Source organism: Maniola jurtina, chromosome 7, assembly GCF_905333055.1.
Source record: "Maniola jurtina chromosome 7, ilManJurt1.1, whole genome shotgun sequence".
NCBI classification, from domain to species: domain Eukaryota; kingdom Metazoa; phylum Arthropoda; class Insecta; order Lepidoptera; family Nymphalidae; genus Maniola; species Maniola jurtina.
This window is the reverse complement of record NC_060035.1, coordinates 15636904-15663177: the sequence shown is the minus strand read 5'-3', so window position 1 is coordinate 15663177 and position 26274 is coordinate 15636904. Positions and strand designations below refer to the sequence as shown.

The 26274-nt window shown below is 48.7% G+C and overlaps 1 protein-coding gene across 3 annotated transcripts; it reads right to left on the bottom strand.

The window, feature by feature from the left end:
- Positions 1-538: 538 nt before the first annotated feature.
- On the bottom strand, positions 539-26034 carry LOC123867219 (radial spoke head protein 3 homolog). 3 transcript variants are annotated; one of them, XM_045909152.1, is made up of 10 exons: positions 25465-26034; positions 18002-18116; positions 15977-16132; positions 15543-15671; positions 15106-15309; positions 14874-15036; positions 13412-13498; positions 10149-10215; positions 9406-9458; positions 584-655 (listed from the first exon to the last, which is right to left on the bottom strand). In XM_045909152.1, the coding sequence occupies exons 1-10, from the start codon at positions 25590-25592 to the stop codon at positions 642-644; spliced, it is 1116 nt and encodes a 371-aa protein (XP_045765108.1). In that variant the 5' UTR covers positions 25593-26034; the 3' UTR covers positions 584-641. The 3 variants fall into 3 exon arrangements, with proteins under 3 accessions (XP_045765106.1, XP_045765108.1, XP_045765107.1); XM_045909151.1 differs by lacking the exons at positions 13412-13498; positions 14874-15036; positions 15106-15309; ... (2 more) ...; positions 18002-18116; positions 25465-26034 and adding an exon at positions 10334-11687; XM_045909150.1 differs by lacking the exons at positions 9406-9458; positions 13412-13498; positions 14874-15036; ... (3 more) ...; positions 18002-18116; positions 25465-26034 and adding an exon at positions 10334-11687 and having other exon boundaries at positions 539-655; positions 10096-10215.
- Positions 26035-26274: the final 240 nt, after the last annotated feature.

Sequence of the window (26274 nt, the reverse complement as noted above, 5' to 3'; positions counted from 1 at the left end):
TCTAGTTTGTATGAGACGCTCGTTCGCAGGACCGACGGCGCGGGCGCGACAGTGGAGTACGGTCTCCTCGTGCTTGGAATATGATCGTGCCATGTCGAGTGTAACGGACAGATCTAGTCGCGTCTAGGTACCTGTTTGGCAAAGTAGCATATCGTAGTTTTATAAAATAACTGAAACTTAGAGTTAACAAAGAAGATAGTAACTTTATTAGTAAATAAACATTACACTAAACGTTCATCGCAGCGAGCATGGCGCGTGTGACGTCGCCATTGCGAGCGCGGCGCGTGTGACGTCATCGCGAGCGCAGCGCGTGTGACTACGCATTTTTTGAATAGTTGTAAAAATACCACCAGTAACACAAATATTTCATTCCTAAAAATGTTATACAATAATAATAATAATGAAGTCTCTAGGTACACGGGTTTTTCTAGTTGTGTCCAGTGTCCACGCTCAGCGGTGTATGAGCATCGCCTCAAAGTTCCACGAACACTCTCGTGAGCGCAGCGCATGCAGTTTTATCATTATAATATAATATTGTTGCAGCTCGGTGACGACGCCTGCTGTGGTGTGGCGGTGGTGAGTCGGTCGAGTCGTGGTCGGCTTCCGTCCTCGCTGACGACTTGCGGACGCGCGGGGCACCGCTACTCGTCCAATTCTGGAAAATAAAATACGAACTATTAATTTTTTAAATATATAGATTTTTGAACTTACATTATGACGCTGTAAGATTTTAAAGAGTTCAGATGTGTAAATATGCAAAGCGAGGGAAACAAAATTTCTTTATCGTCGAAGCTTAGCTCTGGTGACAAAGGGTTTAATAATCTAAACTAGGGAAACGAAGCGGTGAGTCTCGCGCCGCCCTGTGCCCTCTGAAGGCTCGCCGCTCGCCGCTCGCCGCTCGCCGCGCGAGTAATACGCGGCTTGTTATCGACACAACAACAGGTGATTAATCGTTTAAAAAATCAGAAAGGGCGCAGACTCCCTCGCGCGCCGGGTTTGATTGTCCGCGATGCGCGTTTTAATGAAGTGCTTGAATGGTAACATTTAAGCACTGTACATGATCGTATTGTGCGGAGGCGACCGGCGCGCCGCAGCTGCACAAACAATACGCCCCGTGCGAACTGCGAGGCCGGTCGCAGCGCGCCTTGCAGCAAGTGCGGCGGGAGAGGGCAGCTGAGTCGGCTCGCTGCGTGCGGGAGTTCTGCGACAATATTGACTCGGCGGAACCGACCTCCGTCCGCCCTCGCTAATCACTACACGATTTTTATTTTTTTTAATTTATTTATTTAGTAATAGACTTAATTTAAAGAGAAACATTTTTCACCATTTTTTATAGACCAAAGCACTAGATAAAAAACAGACTGGTGTTTGGAATTTTGCAGCCCAAATAGACCGTAGTCTGTGCTAGGGCTGACAAAAAAAAAAAGATTAATTTATTTTATGATTTTACGATTAAAAAAGCCGATTTATTTTATGATTTTACGAGTTAAGCCTATATTTCCATTTTTTACAAACAAAATAATTTTTTTTTTTTTTTACGATATCGAATTTAATTAAAAAAAATTGGTTGTCTGTAAAGTCTGTTTGTTTACTGACGATAATTGAACGTGACAAAAAGGCCGATTGTGCTTCTTTGTCGCTCGTTCCGCGCTCTCGCTTGCACTTTGTACAGGTATATTTGTACAGGTATTTAATGTATATATATCTAATGTACGACTGATGTTGCTGGATATATAGTAGCGCCGTGTTCTCTACCAGGGTAGTAATAAAAACAAAAGAAATGAACACTAAAAAAAATATATATTATAATTCACAATTTTAAGTTACAATTTGTAAACGTCAACACGATACAACGGGCTAGATGCAACTGACGAATTATGCTACGTCGTGGCACGCGTAGCCTCTAAAATGATTACTCGCAGTGCCTCTACATCACACCACCCCAAATTTTTATCTTAATAAAAATTAAACAAATACAAATTTCCGCAACCTTAATTTTATTTCACAATATTCGTTCTTTATTTTTCAACAACCCTAGCAATGTTTCCGATCCGCTTACCCAACAAATCATAATTTAAACACGTCACCCAGTTAAAGTGTTCCTTTGATTCGATACATGGTACATCTCTTAACACATCATACTTGAGATGAGGTCACTACAACTTGAGCGGGTGGCGACGGGGTCGCTGTGGCAATACCACGTTCAATTGTTGCTATTCCCACGCCATCCAGCCTTCGTTGCACTCAACGCTTCGAATGTTGGTTACATTACATTTTACATTTACACACTATCCAATAAATTATAACAATCGTCAACCACTCTAACACTCTCAATAATAAGGTTTAGTTATGACTTCTAATAAAAAATAATACATGAATAAAATAAAAAATAATATATGCGGATCGGGGCCATTTTACAATACTTATTTCGTAATACTCATTTGCTTAATTGCTAGTTACTATTCGAATTATTCTACTGATACCTAACGGGCGTTTTGCTGACTCTCCCACTCCGAGTAGTACGGATTGTATGAGTCGGCAAAACGTCATCGTCACTAAATCTACATTTTTTCTTACATGACGTTTCACCCGGCGTTTGTCGTGGATTTTCGATATCCAGGACAAAAGCCGGTTTCAACCTGTCAATAGAAATAAGGGCCTGTCTATTGGGTAACTGTACTAAGTATGCTTTTTCCAACCGCTTTATGACGTCATAGGGACCGTCATATGGTGGTTGTAGACACTTACGCATTACATCGTTTCTAACAAAAACTTTTTTACAGTCTTTTAAGGCAGGGTGCACAAAAATAGTCCGAGAGTCTCTGTGTGTCTCGGGTTTCGGTCTTAAATTACTAATTACCTGTTTCAACTGCTTTAGGTACTCCTCACCGTCCGTTATCTTACTATCCGATGGTTCGAAAAATTCTCCAGGGAGCCTCAGAGTTCGCCCGAAGGTTAATTCCGCGGCACTTACCCCTGTGTCACTGCGTGGTGCTGCACGTAGTCCCATCATAATGGTGTGCATTTCTTCAACCCACGATCTATTGTCCTTTAATCTCGCCATTAAGGCGGCCTTAAAACTACGATGCCATCGTTCGATCATGCCATTACCTTGTGGATGGTACGGTGTCGTCCTAAACTTATGAACCCCTAAATATTTCATTAACTGTCTAAAGAGACTGCTTTCAAATTGCTTTCCTTGATCTGAGCTCAAATTAATAAAACACCCATGTCTAGTAATCCATCCTTCATACACGAGTTTGGCTACTGTCTTCGCACAAATATCTTTAATTGGAAATGCTTCCGGCCAACCCGTTTCTCTATCTATCATTGTAAGACAATACCTGTAGCCTTCCTCTGAAATAGTGAATGGACCTGTAATGTCAATGTGTAAATGACACATTCTATCTACTTTTGCAAATTGCCCTAAAGGTGACATAGTGTGTCTGTGAACCTTTGCTTTTTGACACTCTATGCACGACCTAGCCCAAATACCTATATCTTTATTCATCCCAGGCCAAAAATAATTATTAGTTACCATTTTCCTTGTTGTTCTAATGCCTGGATGGCTTAGGTTATGTATTGTTTCGTATGCGATACGCCTAAACTGTTTTGGTAAGTAAGGCCTAGCCTTATCGCCTCGCAAGTTACAAACAATGGGCTTATTTACACTCGGCAAGTCAATTTTTATTAGTCTCGTGTTACCGTTTTTTTGTTCCTAGCAATTCTGTAAGCTCTTTGTCGTTGGCTTGCGCAATAGCCACTTCTGTGAAGTCAAGTACAGACGGGCACGAAATTGTTTCAACGCGCGATAACGCGTCCGCGGGCGCGTTCTCTTCGCCTTTTGTATAGCGTATATCCGTCGTGAACTCACTAATAAATAATAACTGACGGGTCCTTCGCGGCGTTTCTTTACTACTACTTAGCTTTTTAAACGCAAACGTTAACGGCTTATGATCTGTATACAAAACGAGATCTCTACCTTCGAACATGTTCCTAAAATATTGCACTGACAAATAAAGCGAAAGTAACTCCCTGTCGTAGGTACTGTACTTTTGTTGCGTGTCAGTCAATTTTTTCGAAAAATAACCTAACGGAACCCACTCGTTATTTACTCTTTGTTGTAATGTGCCTCCAACACAACTATTTGACGCGTCTGCCATTATAGCAAGCACTTGACCTGTTATCGGATACGCTAACAAAGCAGCGTTCTGTAAATTCAACTTGCATTGTTCGAAAGCTTGAATAGCACTTTCTGTCCACACTATACTACTTTTGTCACGTTTCTTTGCTCCGTGAAGATACTTATTTAATTCAGCTTGATATTCGGCTGCCTGACGCAAATGACTTCTATAGAAATTTACCATGCCCAGAAATCTACGAAGTTCCTCTACCGTTTTCGGTCTGGGAAAGTCTACAATGGCTTGGACCTTGCTTGGCAACGGCCTTAAGCCACTGGCTGAAACCTCATGACCCAAAAACTCAACTTTATCTTGTGAAAACGCGCACTTCGCTAAATTAATAGTTAACCCAACTTGTTGTAGTCTTTCAAAAACGGCCTCTAAATGTTTTTCGTGAAGCGAACTATTTTCGCTAGCTATTATTAAATCATCTAAGTATGAAAAAACAAATTCTGCTTTATAATTCGCACAATCCGGGTTATTTTGTTGAAAATTTGCCTCTAAATCCTGTAAGACATAATTATTCATGAAACGTTGAAACGTTTGTGCTGCGTTTCTTAAACCGAAAGACATACATGGCCATTCAAACAAACCAAAAGGTGTAATGATAGCTGTTTTCTCCACGTCATCCTCTGCTATCGGAATAAAATGATACGCTCGGTTAATATCAATCCTGCTAAATACTTTCTTATCGGCTAAAATAAACGTAAAATCCTTTATGTGAGGAATTGGGTATCTATCAGGCTTCGTAATTGCATTCAGCGCTCTATAGTCTCCACACGGCCTTATATTACCATCTTTTTTAGGTACAACGTGTAGAGGACTCGCCCACGCACTCTTTGACGGGCGGCAAATACCCATTTCCTGCATAAGGCGAAATTCTTCTCTTACCTTTTTAAATCGGTCCGGCGGCAGCGGCCTTGGGCGCGCATGCACCGGAGGTCCTGAAGTCTCGATGTGGTGTCTTACGCTGTGACGTGGTGGTTCTTTGAACGTCGCTGGCATTGTCAATTCTGGGAACCTACTTAGGAGAGAATAACATGGATGCGATTCGGCTATAGTAAAAATAGATGAATGCTCCGAGTTTACTATAGTGGAAATTACATACATGTTAGTCTCCTGATCTAACAATCGTCTGTTTCTTAAGTCTACTAACAAATTATACTTAGCTAAAAAATCCGCTCCTAAAATGGGTTGTTTAACGTCGGCTATTACAAAAGTCCACTTAAACGCACGACGCAATCTTAAATTTAACACTAGAGTCTTTGTTCCGAAAGTTTGTATTTCACTACCATTCGCGGCATAAAGTTTGTATTTATTATTCATTGCACTGTCACACACTGATTTATAACTTTTAGGCAACACTGAAATGTTCGCACCTGTGTCTATTAAATAACGTATGCCATTGTCCTTATCCGTAATACATAAACGGTGGTTCCCAAATGCGACGCAGGTACCCACCGGTTCCACCTGCATCTTCACTAGTTTTCCTGCTTCGTATTCCAGGTGCACGGCTGTTCGCAGCGATCAGCTCTCTGCCTGTATCTAAAATGATGCACGCAGAGCCAGTCCGGGCTATCCGGGGTACGTCTGGACCTGCTGTTCTCTCGTCCTCGGGAACGCGAACGACCACGGAACCTTCCGCGACCTCGCCTGCCTCGCCAACTGTCTCTGGACCTGTCCAGCTGGTCCAACCTTGCATGTATCCTGGCTATTTCAGCTGCCATTGACGAAGTTCCAGGTACCGCCTCCTTTGCTGCCACTTCTGCTACTGGTTGGGACTTCATAGTTTCCATTACTTTGTCAGCAATCACGGCTAGTCTATCTAGATCTTTGGCTTCTGTCGCAGCCAGAACGCCTCGTGCTGCTGCTGGTAGCAGATTCTGCCATAAAACGCTTAGGGTATCATTACTAATTTTACCCCTGGCCAGATCCTGCATCTTTCGGAGGAGGTGGCTGGGTTTCTGATCACCCATTTCCATCTCCCCGATGAGCTTCTGTATCTGGCGGTTCTCCGACTCTTCATATATGTTTAGCAACCTTTCTTTAAGTACCTCGTACTTACGCTCTTCCGGAGGATTGATGAGGATGTCCGTCACTTGTTGTATGACATCCTTACCCAGCTTGGATACCACTATATTATACCTGGATGCGTCTCCTTGTTTTTGTGGTGCCAGTATTGCTTCCAGCTGGATAAACCAGACCCTAGGTTGGTCGGTCCAAAACTCCGGGATCTTCGACGTGATAGATATCGACGCTAGATGCGTGTCTTCATCCATCACTACTGTCGTAGGTTGCGCCATTTTTACAGTTTTTTAGTTTTTCACTTCCTTACACGTGTTAACTTGAGTTGCCCTAGCTTACGTTACGTTACTATTTTAATAAAATTAACACGCGCTACCCTGGTAGTTCAAAGTCCGAGTCACCAATGTACAGGTATATTTGTACAGGTATTTAATGTATATATATCTAATGTACGACTGATGTTGCTGGATATATAGTAGCGCCGTGTTCTCTACCAGGGTAGTAATAAAAACAAAAGAAATGAACACTAAAAAAAATATATATTATAATTCACAATTTTAAGTTACAATTTGTAAACGTCAACACGATACAACGGGCTAGATGCAACTGACGAATTATGCTACGTCGTGGCACGCGTAGCCTCTAAAATGATTACTCGCAGTGCCTCTACACACTTCAAGCCTTATATGGAACGCCTCAGAGCGAGGTAACGCCGCATTGAATCATGTTTTTTCGGGCGTGCAGCCGGCTCTATCGACGTATAAGACGTTGTCACGTCAAAAACTAGATGATGCCCGCAGCTTCGCCCGCGTGGATCGCCCAGCTCCCCTGTTATAGCATCAGGATAGAGGAGTTGGAATCCAATTTTTTTATGGAACAATGGCGCTAAGCTCCTCTATCGATTAAAAAAACCAGTCGAGTGCGAGTCCGACTCGCGCACTGAGTAAGATCTGTTTTACAATGGACCTACAGGCAAAACCCTTTCATAATAATATGATACCCTACTTGATATACTTAGTTATCTTACTTTGCAAATTAAAACACATTTTAATTTTTTTTTGTAATGTAACCACAAATTCTCGGTTTTCGGATTTTTTCCTTTACTTGTGCTATAAGACCTACCTACCTGCCAAATTTCATGATTCTAGGTCACAGGGAAGTACCCAATAGGTTTTCTTGAGAGAGACACGACAGACGGACAGATAGACAACAAAGCCGAGCAGACCGTAGACTGCCTACTGAACCGATTGAAGAAACAGCGCTGCAGCGTGACCGACGCTTTATTTATCTTAGTACATGGCTGTGTCGCATGGCTGCGAACGCATGGTGTCCACTCCGCGCTCGCGTCAATCGGCGCGCACTCCGCGTCATAGAGTAGGATTATATTAGGGTCCGCGTCCAGATGAGCTTTATGCAAGCGCCGCCCTGCTCTAGGTTTGGCAGTTTCATGTCAAGGACACGTCGCGTCGTCGGTGGATTGGGAATATTTCTAAATTCAAAAATGTCAACTTCCATATAAAACATCTTCTATTACCCTCTTAGAGGACAAATTTTCAAAAATCCTTCATTAGAATTCACTAAGTCATAATATATGTAAGGAAATGTGCAAAATGTCATGCTTCTATAGACTCTAAAACCCTAAACATGCAGTATAACTAGATATTTTATAGTTTAACATTGCGAAGTGTTTACGACATTATTGCTCGACAGGCCAAACAAGAAATGCTCGAACCGGCAGCGACCCGCGCGCACGTGCGCCGATATCGCTGTGTTTAATTATTATTTACTTACTGATAATCTAATCTCCACTCAATCCGATTACCCGCTCTGTGCTTTCTAAGTTTAATTAGCTGGCCGCCACGCCGCATACCGATTGTGGTAGACATTACGGAGCTCGTGTGGAAACTGTATGTACCTTGCCTTATTTGGATATACCTATATGTGCATAATGTTTTTCTTAGTACTCGTACATTTTAACAATCTGCCTACGCCAAGTAGGTACGCATTATGTATGTATGCATTGTACGGCTTGTTCAGGTTAGGGCTGGTCACGGCTTAGTATGGGGCACTAGCCAGGTTACCTCCTGTGTGCCGGAGTGTTGCGGGTGACCGCAGCGCGTGGGCCGGTGTACCCTGCCGAGTGCCGCGGCTAACAGCTGGCAGGGAGGGGGTGGGCTGAGACGGATGTTGAGGATGGGGAACGTGGCCATCTCCGTGAACCCTAGCCCTCTAGAGGAGCTGTGAGCGATGGACATGGGACGGTCCATCGTTCGCAGCGCGGTACTCGGGTTGGCGTGCTGTGGTTCCAGCATGCCTCTAACGGTGTTTGGGGGTGCGTAGTATCCCAGTGGTGGGTCTGCTGCGGCAGATGGCGGAGTAACGAGGTGTTGAGGTCCCTTGTGCTCCGTCATCAGCGGTGGGATGGAACTCGTGAGGTTTTAGTCGGTAGGAGTCCGACATAACCACTGTGCTCCCCCGTGGCGCGTGGTATCCATGACGGATTTTCCTTACGAAAAATATCAGTTACCACTGTACAAAATTTCATTTAAATCCGTTCAGTAGTTTTAACTAGAAATCATCCAGTTACAGTTTTATTATAAATAAACTATAGATAAGTACCTACCTATCTATCCTTTGGATACCTACTAGCTACATATTGTTTAAGTTCACTTTTCCAGGTTCAACAGACATTACAAGAATCTCGTGGGTAAATAATAAGTATAGGTACATAACTGAAATAAACATTAGAAGGATTTAAAATAACTGCTTCATAATACATTGTTGTAAAGCACAACTAAACGACAAATGAGTCGTAATCGAGAGGTACAATAGCGCTGTCCTCAGATAAACGCCCAAATGAATTAGTTTCGTATACAATAACATGCGCACGTGCGGCCGCTGCGGGGAAGTCACATCAAAACGATATTATAATGTCATCACTGCGTGTCGGCTAATGCGCCGCGACCGCGCGCGCCGCCCCTCGCCGCGCGTGCGCGCCACTGTCGCCCGTGCGTCGAGCGCCGCGCGGCCCACAGTCGCGCGCACTGCCGGCATATGTTGTGCGGCGAGTAATGAGCGCATTGTGGCGGCGCGAGCGCACGTGGCGCCGACAGGTCGCACTTGTTGCGACGCAACAGACCGCAACCGCGGTGCACAGTTCTGCGCGCGCCTCCACCACGTCACGAACTGTCTGCGTTACCTGCTTCCTCGGGAGCGGAGGGCGGCGTGAGGGAGTCGGGCGGCGTGTGGCGCTCTCCCGCCGCGGCGTACAGTTCTGCGCGCGCCTCCACCACGTCACGAACTGTCTACGTTACCTGCTTCCTCAGGAGCGGAGGGCGGCGTGAGGGAGTCGGGCGGCGTGTGGCGCTGTCCCGCCGCGGCGTACAGTTCTGCGCGCGCCTCCACCACGTCACGAACTGTCTACGTTACCTGCTTCCTCAGGAGCGGAGGGCGGCGTGAGGGAGTCGGGCGGCGTGTGGCGCTGTCCCGCCGCGGCGTACAGTTCTGCGCGCGCCTCCACCACGTCACGAACTGTCTGCGTTACCTGCTTCCTCAGGAGCGGAGGGCGGCGTGAGGGAGTCGGGCGGCGTGTGGCGCTGTCCCGCCGCGGCGTACAGTTCTGCGCGCGCCTCCACCACGTCACGAACTGTCTACGTTACCTGCTTCCTCAGGAGCGGAGGGCGGCGTGAGGGAGTCGGGCGGCGTGTGGCGCTGTCCCGCCGCGGCGTACAGTTCTGCGCGCGCCTCCACCACGTCACGAACTGTCTACGTTACCTGCTTCCTCAGGAGCGGAGGGCGGCGTGAGGGAGTCGGGCGGCGTGTGGCGCTGTCCCGCCGCGGCGTACAGTTCTGCGCGCGCCTCCACCACGTCACGAACTGTCTACGTTACCTGCTTCCTCAGGAGCGGAGGGCGGCGTAAGGGAGTCCGGCGGCGTGTGGTGCAGCGCGTCGCGCTCTCCCGCCGCGGCGTACAGTTCTGCGCGCGCCTCCACCACGTCACGAACAATTTCTGCAACAGCAAAAACATGTGCCGTATTAGTATTTAGTACCACTTGAATTGAAACTTCTTTACCAGGCCGGCATGAACTCTTCTTCGCAACAAGTAGACAGGTACGTGAGGTACATACCGGTGAGCACGTCTCTGCTCGTGATGATGGCCTCCAGCTCGTGCGACACCGCCTCCACCAGCCACGGCATGAACTCTTCTTCGCAACAAGGAGACAGGTACGTGAGGTACATACCGGTGAGCACGTCTCTGCTCGTGATGATGGCCTCCAGCTCGTGCGACACCGCCTCCACCAGCCACGGCATGAACTCTTCTTCGCAACAAGGAGACAGGTACGTGAGGTACATACCGGTGAGCACGTCTCTGCTCGTGATGATGGCCTCCAGCTCGTGCGACACCGCCTCCACCAGCCACGGCATGAACTCTTCTTCGCAACAAGGAGACAGGTACGTGAGGTACATACCGGTGAGCACGTCTCTGCTCGTGATGATGGCCTCCAGCTCGTGCGACACCGCCTCCACCAGCCACGGCATGAACTCTTCTTCGCAACAAGGAGACAGGTACGTGAGGTACATACCGGTGAGCACGTCTCTGCTCGTGATGATGGCCTCCAGCTCGTGCGACACCGCCTCCACCAGCCACGGCATGAACTCTTCTTCGCAACAAGGAGACAGGTACGTGAGGTACATACCGGTGAGCACGTCTCTGCTCGTGATGATGGCCTCCAGCTCGTGCGACACCGCCTCCACCAGCCACGGCATGAACTCTTCTTCGCAACAAGGAGACAGGTACGTGAGGTACATACCGGTGAGCACGTCTCTGCTCGTGATGATGGCCTCCAGCTCGTGCGACACCGCCTCCACCAGGCACGGCATGAACTCTTCTTCGCAACAAGGAGACAGGTACGTGAGGTACATACCGGTGAGCACGTCTCTGCTCGTGATGATGGCCTCCAGCTCGTGCGACACCGCCTCCACCAGCCACGGCATGAACTCTTCTTCGCAACAAGGAGACAGGTACGTGAGGTACATACCGGTGAGCACGTCTCTGCTCGTGATGATGGCCTCCAGCTCGTGCGACACCGCCTCCACCAGCCACGGCATGAACTCTTCTTCGCAACAAGGAGACAGGTACGTGAGGTACATACCGGTGAGCACGTCTCTGCTCGTGATGATGGCCTCCAGCTCGTGCGACACCGCCTCCACCAGCCACGGCATGAACTCTTCTTCGCAACAAGGAGACAGGTACGTGAGGTACATACCGGTGAGCACGTCTCTGCTCGTGATGATGGCCTCCAGCTCGTGCGACACCGCCTCCACCAGCCACGGCATGAACTCTTCTTCGCAACAAGGAGACAGGTACGTGAGGTACATACCGGTGAGCACGTCTCTGCTCGTGATGATGGCCTCCAGCTCGTGCGACACCGCCTCCACCAGCCACGGCATGAACTCTTCTTCGCAACAAGGAGACAGTTACGTGAGGTACATACCGGTGAGCACGTCTCTGCTCGTGATGATGGCCTCCAGCTCGTGCGACACCGCCTCCACCAGCCACGGCATGAACTCTTCTTCGCAACAAGGAGACAGGTACGTGAGGTACATACCGGTGAGCACGTCTCTGCTCGTGATGATGGCCTCCAGCTCGTGCGACACCGCCTCCACCAGCCACGGCATGAACTCTTCTTCGCAACAAGGAGACAGGTACGTGAGGTACATACCGGTGAGCACGTCTCTGCTCGTGATGATGGCCTCCAGCTCGTGCGACACCGCCTCCACCAGCCACGGCATGAACTCTTCTTCGCAACAAGGAGACAGTTACGTGAGGTACATACCGGTGAGCACGTCTCTGCTCGTGATGATGGCCTCCAGCTCGTGCGACACCGCCTCCACCAGCCACGGCATGAACTCTTCTTCGCAACAAGGAGACAGGTACGTGAGGTACATACCGGTGAGCACGTCTCTGCTCGTGATGATGGCCTCCAGCTCGTGCGACACCGCCTCCACCAGCCACGGCATGAACTCTTCTTCGCAACAAGGAGACAGGTACGTGAGGTACATACCGGTGAGCACGTCTCTGCTCGTGATGATGGCCTCCAGCTCGTGCGACACCGCCTCCACCAGCCACGGCATGAACTCTTCTTCGCAACAAGTAGGCAGGTACGTGAGGAACATACCGGTGAGCACGTCTCTGCTCGTGATGATGGCCTCCAGCTCGTGCGACACCGCCTCCACCAGCCACGGCATGAACTCTTCTTCGCAACAAGGAGACAGGTACGTGAGGTACATACCGGTGAGCACGTCTCTGCTCGTGATGATGGCCTCCAGCTCGTGCGACACCGCCTCCACCAGCCACGGCATGAACTCTTCTTCGCAACAAGGAGACAGGTACGTGAGGTACATACCGGTGAGCACGTCTCTGCTCGTGATGATGGCCTCCAGCTCGTGCGACACCGCCTCCACCAGCCACGGCATGAACTCTTCTTCGCAACAAGGAGACAGGTACGTGAGGTACATACCGGTGAGCACGTCTCTGCTCGTGATGATGGCCTCCAGCTCGTGCGACACCGCCTCCACCAGCCACGGCATGAACTCTTCTTCGCAACAAGGAGACAGGTACGTGAGGTACATACCGGTGAGCACGTCTCTGCTCGTGATGATGGCCTCCAGCTCGTGCGACACCGCCTCCACCAGCCACGGCATGAACTCTTCTTCGCAACAAGGAGACAGGTACGTGAGGTACATACCGGTGAGCACGTCTCTGCTCGTGATGATGGCCTCCAGCTCGTGCGACACCGCCTCCACCAGCCACGGCATGAACTCTTCTTCGCAACAAGGAGACAGGTACGTGAGGTACATACCGGTGAGCACGTCTCTGCTCGTGATGATGGCCTCCAGCTCGTGCGACACCGCCTCCACCAGCCACGGCATGAACTCTTCTTCGCAACAAGGAGACAGGTACGTGAGGTACATACCGGTGAGCACGTCTCTGCTCGTGATGATGGCCTCCAGCTCGTGCGACACCGCCTCCACCAGCCACGGCATGAACTCTTCTTCGCAACAAGGAGACAGGTACGTGAGGTACATACCGGTGAGCACGTCTCTGCTCGTGATGATGGCCTCCAGCTCGTGCGACACCGCCTCCACCAGCCACGGCATGAACTCTTCTTCGCAACAAGGAGACAGGTACGTGAGGTACATACCGGTGAGCACGTCTCTGCTCGTGATGATGGCCTCCAGCTCGTGCGACACCGCCTCCACCAGCCACGGCATGAACTCTTCTTCCACACCTGCAGGACATTTTCTTAGCTGTTAAAGCTGTTTAAGATATCGTTGAGAGGAATGTTAAAAAATTTAGGATGATAGAAGCAATTTTATATGGTATGTCTCGTGGTGCTGAATGGTGTGCGTACGCGCAGGTACCACTAGCAGAGGCACGAATTTATAGTTGTCCTTTGCTAGTGCCTGGCTCGTTTCTGGACGCTTGTAGGCATGCATATTATCAATAACATAAATGCTGGTCTTCCATCAGGGGGTTGTATTGCAGCTGCAATCAGGAGACGAATTAGACACATTTCCTGATTTCAGATGCAAACCTCTCGTATTCATAAAGCCTATGTGTCTCTCCGGGAATTAAGCTAACTCTGTACCAAGTTTCATCAAAATCGTTGTTGGCCCGTGAAAATGTAGCAGACACACTTTCGAATTTATAATATTATTATTAAGTATGGATGTTAGTATTTATTGTAATACCTTTCGCACGACTTCGAAGAGATTAGTTTCAACTACTGTACAAATAATGTCTTCCATTAACTTGTGAAAGGTGAAATGTGTAGGTAGGTACTGCTGCCGACAATTTCTCTTCAAAAGTTTTGGTACACTTTATTTGATATTATTCAACACTAGCGACCCGCCCCGGCTTCGCACGGGTGGACACTACCACGAAAAATCCTATCTATTTTCCGGGATAAAATATAGCCTATACGGATTCGGAAGAATCCCTCTAAGTAATGGTAAAAGAAATTTTGAAATCGGTCCAGTAGTTTTTGAGCCTATTCAATACAAACATACAAAAATACAAAGGTTTCATCTTTATAATACTAGTATAGAAGTAAGAACAATTATTTATCGATCATACCATTAAGTAATCTATATAAAAAATTTAATCCTGTTCTCGTATTCTAAGGAATTGCCAAATCTTTTGTTGATGCACTTGACTTGCACTGGATGCTCCCAATTATACCTACGTGAGGCGCACTGCGGGCTCCAAGCGTGGGAGCGTGTTCCGACGGGATCCTACCGGAGAGTTGTAAACATCTTACGCCACGTTTCTGTATGAGAGCAGGGGATGTGCATTCTAGTAGGAAGATCTTTCTTCGGGCCGTCGTTATGCTTGGGGCTCAGTTTGTCTAATTATTGTTATTGGTATCTTAGGACTACGTATAATAATGTAGTCACAAGTGTTCTGTGGAGAAAAAACTTCGTTGGCGTGATCTGATCGAGGATGTGTGGCGAGTGATGGAATATTCTGTGGCGAGATCTAGTTTGTTCATTGTAAACTACTTTCGTCGCAGCGTGCGATGGCGGTACAACGTATGCATGAGATCGAGCGGCGTCATCTAGCGTGACGTGAGGACTGCCAGATTCAAAAAAGGGTTCAGTAACCTCTCTGCATTCGGCGCAGCAGGTAGCCCGAGTCGCGCAGGCCGGCCAGCACGGAGGGCAGCAGCTCGGCCACGTAGCCCTGCACCAGCGCCGCGGCCGCCACGCGCGCGCGCGCCTCCTCGCCCGCCGAGCGCGCCGCGCGCGCCTCCGCCACGCGCCGCTCCTGCGGACGGCAACACGTCAGCCGGCGCGCTGCGACAGCCGCGGCCGCGCGGCGCGTCGGTGGCGGTACCTTCTCGCGCGTCAGGCGCTCGTCCTGCGCGGCGAGGCGCTGCCGCTCGGCCAGCTCGGCGTCGCGCAGCTCGCGGTAGCGGCGCTGCTGCTCGCGCAGCGCCGCCAGCTCCTCCTCCTGCGCCACCTCGGCCAGCGCCTGCTCCGCCGTCTTGCCCACCAGCACCTCCAGGATGGGTTGCACCTCCAGGTCGAAGTCGAACAGCTGAGGGCAGAGCGGTCGCACATGTTGTAACGTCTATTATCGGGCCTACTTCACATATCGGTTTGGGTTCGGCGAGTTCCCGGTGGAAATCGACGTGGGTATCTCAGAATTGAACTGGCAGGATGCTATTATTTAACGTCAAGCGCGTAGTAAATTGTAAATATCAATTTTAGAGCCAGAAATAGGTGTTTCAGGTCGCGAGGCGTGTGTGCGGGAACGGGAGTGGGTCTCACGTCTCCGGGGCAGATCTGCGTGGCGGCGTCGGCGCCCGTGCTGGCGGGCGCGTACGCGGGCGTGGCGGGCCGGTCGGCGAACAGGTCCGTCTGCACGCCCACCTCCATCTCCACGCCCTTGTCGAACAGCTGCCGACAACGCATGCACACATCATACCACTTCCTCCTGTTCTATTAGGCACAATCATAATAATAGTATTAAAACACTTAATTTCAGGCGATTGCAAATTCTTATTTCAAAGATGATTAACGAGCATGCAAAGTATAAAATTATGTTTTTTTCCAAGCTGAAGACAGTAAATAAGTAATTTAATTGTATCCATTTTGCTCCGTTTCATGTCTCGCAGGAAACCTCAAGAAATATTTCCCGATAACGGCACTAACTGAATCGGCGCCAACCATCGTATGTATTTCGATAAACAAAGCGGCAGTACCTCCTCGAGGTAGTATTCCGTTTGTATGGGATGGTGGCGGCGCCCAGGCGCGGGCGGCGGCGTGCCGGGCCGCAGCCGCGCCAGCGCCGCGCGGCGCGCCAGCGCGCGTCGGCGCGTGCGTGCGGCGCGCGCCGCGTTGCTCTCCAGGCCATCACCCTGTGGAGTAAACGCGTTTAGCCCCGGGTTGGCGCGGGGGTTGTGCGGGTGTGCGGGGCGCCCCCATCCCGCTTGACATCTCAACCTGTCGCGCACTATAGGTACGTACCTAACACAATAGCTAAATTTTTCGTTTCTTGTGCTTTTGAATCCGTCACTACACTCAGCATTCTAACTTAGAATCAGAATCCTTCGCTCGCTCGGGATTCAAACTAGGCACTTACAACTAAAACGCACTTTGCTATCTCGTTGACCAAATGACTATTGTACAAACGAAGCCGTTTAATCAATTGATTGATTAGATGACCCACTTAACGTGAAAGAGCCGAGTGTAAGACTGTGGGGGTAGGCGGGGAGGCGCTCGGAAGTGCATCGACAATACGAGTGTCCAAGCGTCGTCGCACGATGTCATCGCAAATCGATTCTTACGACGCGGCTAACTCGGGTTATATCCGAACGTAGCGAGGCGCTTGCTGAACACTGCGCGGGTTCCATTGTGAGCTAATGAAGTATTGATGGTAATTTCATTGACCGATTTGAAACGCCCGCGCCGGCCACGCGGTCGTCTCTGCAATCTGCATTCTTGTTGTAAAGTGGGTTCGAGTGTTTCAGGGAGCATTATGGTGAAACTTATCGAGCACAGAACAATGTTTTTGTGTCTGGGCTTTTTGTCATTAAACAGGCAGAAATTCACTATGATTACTTACCTATGAATAACACTATAATACCACGTGTACCATTATATAAGTAGATTTTATGAAAGCAAATAAATGAAATGAAATGAATTGAAAAGCAGGTACCTACCTATCTACGTAGCTACGTAGTGGGCAATGTAATGTCGCACTATCAATCGTAGAGACCCAAAAGAAGCATACAATGTTTAGCGGTTAGTTAGAGGCGCGCTATCGCTCGCTCGCCGCGACCCGCATGGAGCCTCGGCCGCTTGTCGCGCGCGGCGCACCCCGCTGCCCGCATGAGATACGAGTGCGCGCCACGTTGTGTTTGTTACACTCCGCATTATTGGCATACATTTGCACTAATTAAAATCCTGTTAGAAAACATTGCGTATAGGTAGTAGGTATCTACCGACCTCGATAAGGATAAAGTTAAATTACTTTCCAGAGTTCTATGAATGTAGTTTTTATTTAGTTTTTAAACAATTGCTTAAAATATAATTACCGGAATAAATAAAACATACATAATTAGTCCTAAGTAGGTACACACAAACGGTGACAGTATTAATCATTACAGTGATGATCAAAGGACCACCACGTTACATACAAACATTGAATGCAGTAACATTTGATAGGTTGTTGCTGTTTCAACTTCTGTTCTAATGCCCGCTTTGCTCCGCTCGAGTCAAGTGAACTAGTGGAGGTCTATACGCATACAAACTAATCTCCCGTCTCTACTCTACATCGTATCTCTTGTAGTACTCTTGTCTCTATATCAAATCTTTGAAAACAGAAACAGCCAAGCTTCTTACTGGTTTTTCCCGGTAGGAAAGGCATTTTGAGCCAGCAGTGGTAGATGCGTTGGACGATTAAAAAAAAATTATTAGATTTATCTTCCAAAGACCATAGTTACAGACCGTTAACTTTATTTTTGTCTCCTCTCCTGAAGTTGTGTTGGTACCATTGCAAATCACACAATAATAAACCTTATATTCTAAATCTAAGAAATAAAGCGAACGATGCATTGGCGAACAAGTTAAATCTAGTGAACGTAGTGTGGCTCGTGACGTTCGAATTTCAAAAGTACTTTCCACGCTAGCGGGTAAAATTTCCACTTTCCACGCAGATTTCGAAGGACAAAGAAATCTCTACCGAGCGAGTGAGATGAAAAAATATTAGTAGGTATTGTACTCACGGCGGCGTGGGGGTGCGAGCTGAACGTGCTCCCGCGCACGACGCGCTTGTCGTGCATGACGTTGGAGTAGCCCGACGCGCCCGATGCGGCCGGCGCGCCCGGCGCCAGGCTGCCGCTGGAAACAACGAATTACGATCGTTACCATGGAGCTTCGAGTTGTCCCGAGGCGAGGCGACTACGAGTGGCGTGCGTCGCAGCGACCAGCTTCAGACAGAGAATAGTGGAAGATGCGGTGCCCATCCCTTTCAGAGTTCATGTGTCACCTTAAAACATAGTGCGAGGATCCCGAACGATCGTTGCATTGTCTGTGAAGATCACACGCTCGCCTTCAGCTTCGCTGAGGAAATTTAAAAATAAATTCTCAATTCAGTTTTGAAATAAATCTTTTATTTAGGTATTATGTAATTTATCCTAATCTTACTAAATATTAATACTTAATATTATACAAGTTTGGAGGTTTTGCTGATGATACTCTTTCAGGCCACATCGCACAATGACTGAAACGCTTTGCCCGGGAGCGGGAGCATCTGACAGCTGCGTGTAAGATTAGGATCTATTGATGGTATCAGTATTGAATTTGGATTCAGAAACCAAATAACCAAGTCTAATAAAAAAAACCGGCCAAGGGCGAGTCGAACTCACGCAAAGAGGACCGTACTCGGTAGTTTTTTCGACACTATAAATCAAAAATTACTATGCTTAAAAATAAATTAAAATCGGTTTTAGAATGTACATGAATGTAAAGCCCTTTCATAATAATTGATACCCTACTTTGTATAATTATCTTACTTTGAAAATTCTAACACATTTTAATTTTTTTAGGGTTCCGTACCTCAAAAGGAAAAACGGAAGCCTTATAGGATCATTTTATTGTCTGTCTATCTGTCTGTCTGTCTGTCCGTCCGTCCGTCGTGTCTGTCAAGAAAACCTATTTACTTCCCGTTGACCTAGAATCATGAAATTTGGTAGGTAGGTATAGGTCTTATAGCACAAGTACAGGAATAAATCTGAAACCGCGAATTTGTAGTTAGGTAGGTACATCATTTAAAAAAAATTGTGTTTAAATTTTCAAAGTAAGATATGATGGGGTATCATATGAAAGGGCTGTACCTGTATATTCTAAAACAGATTTTTATTTCTTTTTATGAATAACTAGCGGACGCCCGCGACTTCGTCCGCGTGGATTTAGGTTTTCCGAAATCCCGTGGGAACTCTTTGATTTTCCGCGATAAAAAGTAGCATATGTGCTAATCCAGGATATTATCTATCTCTATTCTGAATTTCAGCCAAATCCGTCTAGTGGTTTTTGCGTGAAGGAATAACAAACATACACACACACACACACACATACATACACACAAACTTTCGCCTTTATAATATTAAAGTGTGATAATATTAGTGAGATGGTTTTTGATTTATCGTGCAAAATGTTGGAAAAAATACCTGAGTACGAAACCCTCAGTGCGCGAGTCTGACTCGCACTTGGCCGGTTTTTTTAATGATGTAACCGCGAATTCACGGCTTTCGGATTTATTCTTTTGCTTGTGCTATAATACCTACGGGAAGCACCCTACTTATACTTAGGTTTTTTGACAGACACAACGGATGGACGGACAGACAGACAACAAAGTGATCCTATAAGAGTTCCGATTTTCCTTTTGAGGTATGGTACCCTAAAAATACAAGATAAGTATTTTAGGAGAAAATCGACAAAGAAAATGATTTTAGTCTACTTTAGTCACGTGATCGTAAACGCCTGTGACTGTCCCAATGTCGATGACGTCACCAATGTCGATGACGTCACCAATGTCGATGACGTCAGCTGCTTGTAAAGTGTACAGTGTGAGTTGCGTATAATACATGACAAAGCTGGAGGGGTGGTTGACCGCGCGCTGGTCGAGCCGCTCCGGAAGTAGGCCGCGCCACCCTCTGCCCGCTTCCACTGATAAGCCTAAATCCCTTCATATTTTCACATTACCATTACAATTATTATTGTTATAATTGGTATATTAGGTAGTTATACGTAGTTTATATTAGGTAGTTGTGCAGCGTGTGTGGGCTGCCCGCACTCAGCACTGGGCAGCGCGTGTGATGCTGATTTGTTACAATCGCCTCTTTACAGTCAGTTACTCTTTCCAGTTAGCGCGGCCGGCAGGGGCGACAGCATATCTATTTTCAAAAAACTAAGTTATTAACAAAGTCATTTGACGATGTACTAACACGCGGTCCCGCCGCTCGAGCAGGCGCCGCACGCCGGCGACGCCCGCGATGAGCGCGCGCACGCCGCGCAGCGCCTCGCCGGCCTGCGCGTGCCGCCCGGAGCCCGTGCCGGCCGGCAGCTCGCTGCGCGCGCAGGGCGCGGCGCGGCGGCGGCGCGGCGCGACGGGTGCGGGCCGGCTGGAGTACTCGTACACGATCCTATCGCGCTCGCGCGGCGGGTACAGCGCGTGCAGGCCCAGCAGGCTCGCCACGTCGGGCGGCGGCGGCAGGAAATGGCCGCACGGCACCGTAGTCACGAAGCGCGGCTTGGCCTCGCCGGCGCGCGGCGCGCGCGCGCGCGTGCAGCTCGCGCGCGCCAGGTCGGGCTCGGAGGCGGCGAGCGCGGCGGCGCGGCGGCGGAGGCGCGTGGGGCGCCGCAGGTTGGCCTCCAGGATCTCCTTCTGCTTCAGGCGGCGCAGCTCGAAGTCGAGCGCGCGCGTGAAGCGGGGGTCGAGCACGGCGGCTGGCGGGGCATCGCGCCGCAGCGGCCGCACGACGTTGACGCTGCGAGGCGGCGCGGCGAGTGCGGCCGGCGCCTCGGCCTCGCGGCTTATGACGGTGAACGCGTCCGAGGCCGGCATGGCGGCGAGGGCATGGCACGCGGCGGCGGCGGGCGGCCGAGTGGCCGGCGGTCAGCCGCCCCCGCGGCCACTACTGCGGCACGCAGCGTCGCGCAAGCGCCGCGTGCCGGCAGCGGCCGCGGCGGGGAACCACGCTCGTGATATCACTCCCATGGAAATGTTATCACAAACATTGCTTTTCCCGAAGTGTTCAGTTGGAAACAATAAATTCAACATATCATCAAGGAGCGTTATATAACACCGTCCAAGTCGTCGTAGAGATCATCACATGCCTGTCATTTATCATCCATATTATGAGAGAGTAAAAACTCACGCTACCGGATACATTTTCGAACATAAAATTTTTCACTCGCGAAATGTTTGCCACTGTTCACAAAAGCGTCGCCCTCACCGGTCCTCATTGTCGCTTGGAGTGGTGAGCGGTGGTGGGAGCGGCGGCGGCGAGCACAGTGCGGGCGCGCTAAAGCGCACGACGGGGACGGTATCTCGAACCGTTGTTATCTCGTTTTGTCGATGTGCGCTGTGTGCTGGCGCCTGCCAGTGTTACGATAGCAGAGGAACGCTGTTTCCTACTTAGGTATTAGCTTAATTGTATTCGCTACACTTTATAAAGTAAATAAGATTCACATTTTTAACAACTAAATGTGCATGCGCTTAGCTGCTTTCACACCAAAATAGGTGCTAATGTAGGCTAAGATTTTTTTTTAAAGAATATTAACCATGCTAATTATGACTAATACTCCCCTTTCCCCTCCAATTAAGCGTAAAGCTTGTGCCAGGAGTGGGTACGACAATAGTGCAACGGGTGGGGTTTGAACAACCGACCTTTCGGAATTCAGTCCGCTCCTCAACCGTTGAGCCATTGAGGCTTTATAGGTAAGATGGAGCGCGCTTGCCTAGAGGATGCCTGTTCACACGTCTTTTGTGAAGGTCCCAATATTGTAATTAGCGAGGAAACCGGAAGGCAATATTCTAGCAGTTCGTATCAGAAACGAGGAAGCGAATCGCTTCACATTTCATATAAGTACACTCGCATGGTTACTGGAAAGCAAGTCTACCGTAATAACTTAATCGAGGTCGATTTGGCAGTAATTGGCGAATCCTCCTCAAAATACGTAGTTAATATTTTATGCTACGCAGAGGCGTAAGGTTAAAAATATGTATTCGTATATAATGTTTGATACTATTTATACAACAATAATACAGGAATATTTATTAAGATTACAGTCCACTCCTTGACCGTTGAGTCACTGAGTTACGAACAGTGAACGGTTTGGCGCCCGCCGATTGAGAAGTAACTCATACCTATATTTTTTAAATTGAGATACAAGTTAAGTGATCATGCAGTCCCAGATGGAAGCGGGCTAACTTGGAAGGGGTATGGCAGTTTTTATCGAACCCACACCCCTTTGATTTCTATTAAATGGCATCATACCCGAACGCTAAATCTTTGGCGACACGGCTTTGCCAGTAGGCTGGCAACTAGCCACGGCGGACACCAACCACCAAACCAGACCTAGGCACCTTCTAGGTAAACGCGTCCCATCTTAGGCCACATCATCACTTTCCATCAGGTGTGATTGTGGTCAAGCGCTTGCCTATAGTGAATAAAAAAAAAGACCAGAAACTTTAGAAATTATAAAATTCTTAGCCCCTGCCGGGAATCAACCTGGGACCTCCACTAGAGCACAGCGCACAGGCTAGCACTGCGCCACGGATGCAAACACGCCCACTGCTGATATGTCTTATATAAAGGAAAGCTTTAGTAAGTCACTCAGTGGATGGGTGAGAGAGTTATTTTGGGATTGTTTCTTCGTGGTTAAACCAGAAACGAGATGATCCGTAGAGGAGCCGCGAGTGACCATAGCTCGGCGAGTGGCGCAGCTGGCGGCAAGCGTGTAACTCGAATGGGTAGACTTCACGGTCCCGAGGTGCTTCAGTGGTGACCTCGCCTCGCACGGGATTTTTTCTTTCGTGAATGTTGAAGGAGCCCTATGCCGGATGGATGGTGGATATAGGTTAAAATTACGATAGCGAAAAAAATTGTTATGAAGAGTGGGATCGTGAGTGAATCAAAAATTATTTACTACAGGTATAATCGAAGGAATCTTGAATTGATTAGGTAGGTACTCTTATGAGTGTATGCGCTAGAAAAGGCAGAGGACGGGAGTGGTGGCGCTCACTGCGGAAGTCCGCGTCCAACGTTGCGTGTCCACGACAGGCTGACGATCATGATGGTAAATTAAAACTATATATCGGCAACCCTGATTATTCAGCGGTAGAGGTATTTTCGTCAAATTTCGTATAAAGAACTCGCCGGGGAACGGAAGTGGTCGCCCGTTGCCGAGACGACGCCGACCACGCGGCCGCCTCGCGCCCGCGTCCCGCCGCCCGCCGCCCATACACGGCAGCCCTCTCACCCCTAACCCCTCACACCCCCCCCCCCCCCCCCGCCCCCTCCATCCCAAGGTTAAGGGCAATGCTCCTGTCCAACTTCCAAGTATGCTAATCACAGCTCGTGAACAGTTATCCCGCCCCGTGATCTATCACGCGATGCTGGTGGCTAACACATACGCCGGTTGTTGACCGCCTGCCATTAGGGAGGGAACACTTCAGTGCCAAATTGGTCGAGAAGTGCGTGCTATTAGCACATTATGTTATGTAATAGGTACCTTACCTACACACCCGTACATGACATGACATGCAAATAAAACAAGCTCCGAGATCGAGAAAGCGATAGTGTTTCTAGACTCATAAAAATTCAAAAATTTAATAATTGTAGGTATTTCAAATAATTATCAGGGATCAGCGTTGACCCCTGATACCATCGTCTGGCCGCTCGCGCGACGCCTGCGGAGAGCGGCGAGCGCTTGGCACGCGACAGGCGACTACAATTATTTTGGTGCTTTTAACATTTTAAAGACTTTATAAAGAGTTGTGATCCTCCTTCTAGTAGTAACTAGTAGTACGTGACTATCGCAGCAAAACTGAGAGATTACGAGTTTACTTCTGTGGAACATAGTCTACGGTGCGCGTAGCACAGCCTCTACGCGGCTACACCGTACAAGATGTTATGATTTCTGTGTGTGCCATCGCTTAAAAAAGATTTTCCCAAAACAGTAATTTATATAGAAGACTGTTACTAACTATTAGAAAGTTTTTTTAGATTATTTGGTATATGGTACTCTACAGTTAAATAATACGAAACAATATAATTTAGTTTCGGTTTGTTTTCGTGTGTTGGGTCACCCCGAGCGGGCCCTGCGTGATTCAGTTTTGGAGCTCAAGGATTTTCGACCAATAAAAATAATCTCTTTTACAAATCACGACAGGTACAATTTATGTTGAAACTAAGTATTTAAGGTTTTTGAATTGCTGTTTAGAAACATTACTTAGAAACCAAGTTAGAAACTAAATTGTTGATGGGTTTTTTTTATTTAGATGTCTGGTTTTCACTCGTAGATCGACTTATCAGTTTGTTCACGTAACAAGATGGTTCAATTTGCCAGTGATTATTTAATGAGCTCGCTATAATCCAGTGAATTATTTGCTGAGTGCATGTCCACAAGCCATGACGTCGTGCGTCGTGCGGGATAGACGGCTACTGTCAGGCGAGTATCACTGTCAGGGATCGGCAGAAGGGCAGTTGTGTGGAATTCCACCAACGATTAATAAATAATCGATTATTTGAACAAAACGAAGCGCTGCCACTTGCCTGGGTCAGTTCACTTAGTGACGTCAGCGCCCTCGTAGAAACTGTTGAATCATGTTGATTTAGCATGAAGTAACCACTTCAATTATGACTGATTTTTAAGCAAACGAAGTGTTATAAAGACGTACTTAGCCAATTATTAGAAGTAATATTATGTAAAACAAACGAATTCAATTTTTTGTAGATATATGCACCTATACTTATCTTGAAATATGTACCCACAGCACCTACGAGTATGTCAGTGCTTACGGGTGAAAGAACTGTTTATCAAACTTGTATTGATGTTGCTTTATGTTACACGGTTGGAATATCGCCTATATTCTTTGAAACCTTTCTTAGGCTTTCGTTGGCTTTTTAACCGACATCCAAAAAGGAGGTGGTTCTCAATTCGGCCTGAATCAAGGGCCGAATTGAGAACCAGAAAAGAACACGATCCCTCCTCAGCTTGGCGTTGTTGTAGAGCGCGCGCGGTGTGCTAGAATACGTGTACGGGCCGCGGGCCCTCGCTAGCTGGGGGCCCTCCACCAGCAGGGAGCGCATGCACATGCTCATCGCGCAGCGCCCTCGCACTGCTGCAGTAGGTACTCACCATGACGGGTCCCTCCTCAGCTTGGCGTTGTTGTAGAGCGCGCGCGGCGTGCTAGCATACGTGTACGGGCCCCGGGGCCTCGCCAGCTGGGGGCCCTCCACCAGCAGGAAGCGCATGGACACGCTCATCGCGCAGTGCCCTCGCACTGCTGCAGTACTCACCATGACGGGTCCCTCCTCAGCTTGGCGTTGTTGTAGAGCGCGCGCGGCGTGCTAGCATACGTGTACGGGCCCCGGGGCCTCGCCGGCTGGGGGCCCTCCACCAGCAGGAAGCGCATGGACAAGCTCATCGCGCAGCGCCCTCGCACTGCTGCAGTACTCACCATGACGGGTCCCTCCTCAGCTTGGCGTTGTTGTAGAGCGCGCGCGGCGTGCTAGCATACGTGTACGGGCCCCGGGGCCTCGCCAGCTGGGGGCCCTCCACCAACAGGGAGCGCATGGACACGCTCATCGCGCAGCGCCCCGCGTACCGCACCCAGCACGACCAAGTAGCACTCTTCGCACGCCGCGAGCACGATACAGCACATCAATTACATTCACTCGCACCAAAGCATTAATGTTTCACAGTACGATAACCTCTACGTTCCGGGATGAGCGGGCGAAAACAGAATCACTAAAACACTGATTTCGGCTACTTCACGGGTTTGATTTCAAACAATAATTTCATTAGTTTGCAGGTTTTCAGGTTATTTGAATGGCTGTCGGTAAGTTGTCATCCAGTCGCGACGCGAAACAAGCGACGACACATTCGAAAAAGGAATCCCTGTCATGTCGCCACAGAGAGTTCGCAACAGACACCAGCGCCGTCACTGCAGTCCCCCCGCCGCACCAGCCGACAGCTGCGATCGCTCATGGCATCGACGAGAGCTGGCCTGTCCCCTGTGGCAGGGGCGGCCGCGCGGTGGTATGCTAATGATCTTGCTACGTGTCGTCATGGCTACGATGTAACGAGTCTGTCCGCTTGCGCCGCAGCACGCAGGCATCCGCAGGGATTATGCTTTATTAGGAGTTCTTTCCGCCTTCAGTTTTCTCCTTCCGTTTAATATAGGTTCTTTCAAGTTAAGACTGAATATGCAAGGCGAGGCGAGCGAGGTCTACTTAACGCTGCATCAGCAATCAGCATGTTCTGCATT

Coding starts and splice junctions, on each gene's coding strand:
- LOC123867219 (XM_045909150.1), bottom strand. CDS start 11,657: ATGCCGTGGCTGGTGGAGGCGGTGTCGCACGAGCTGGAGGCCATCATC. Junction 10,216..10,333: donor GAGCAGAGACGTGCTCACCG/GTATGTACCTCA, acceptor TTGCTGTTGCAG/AAATTGTTCGTGACGTGGTG.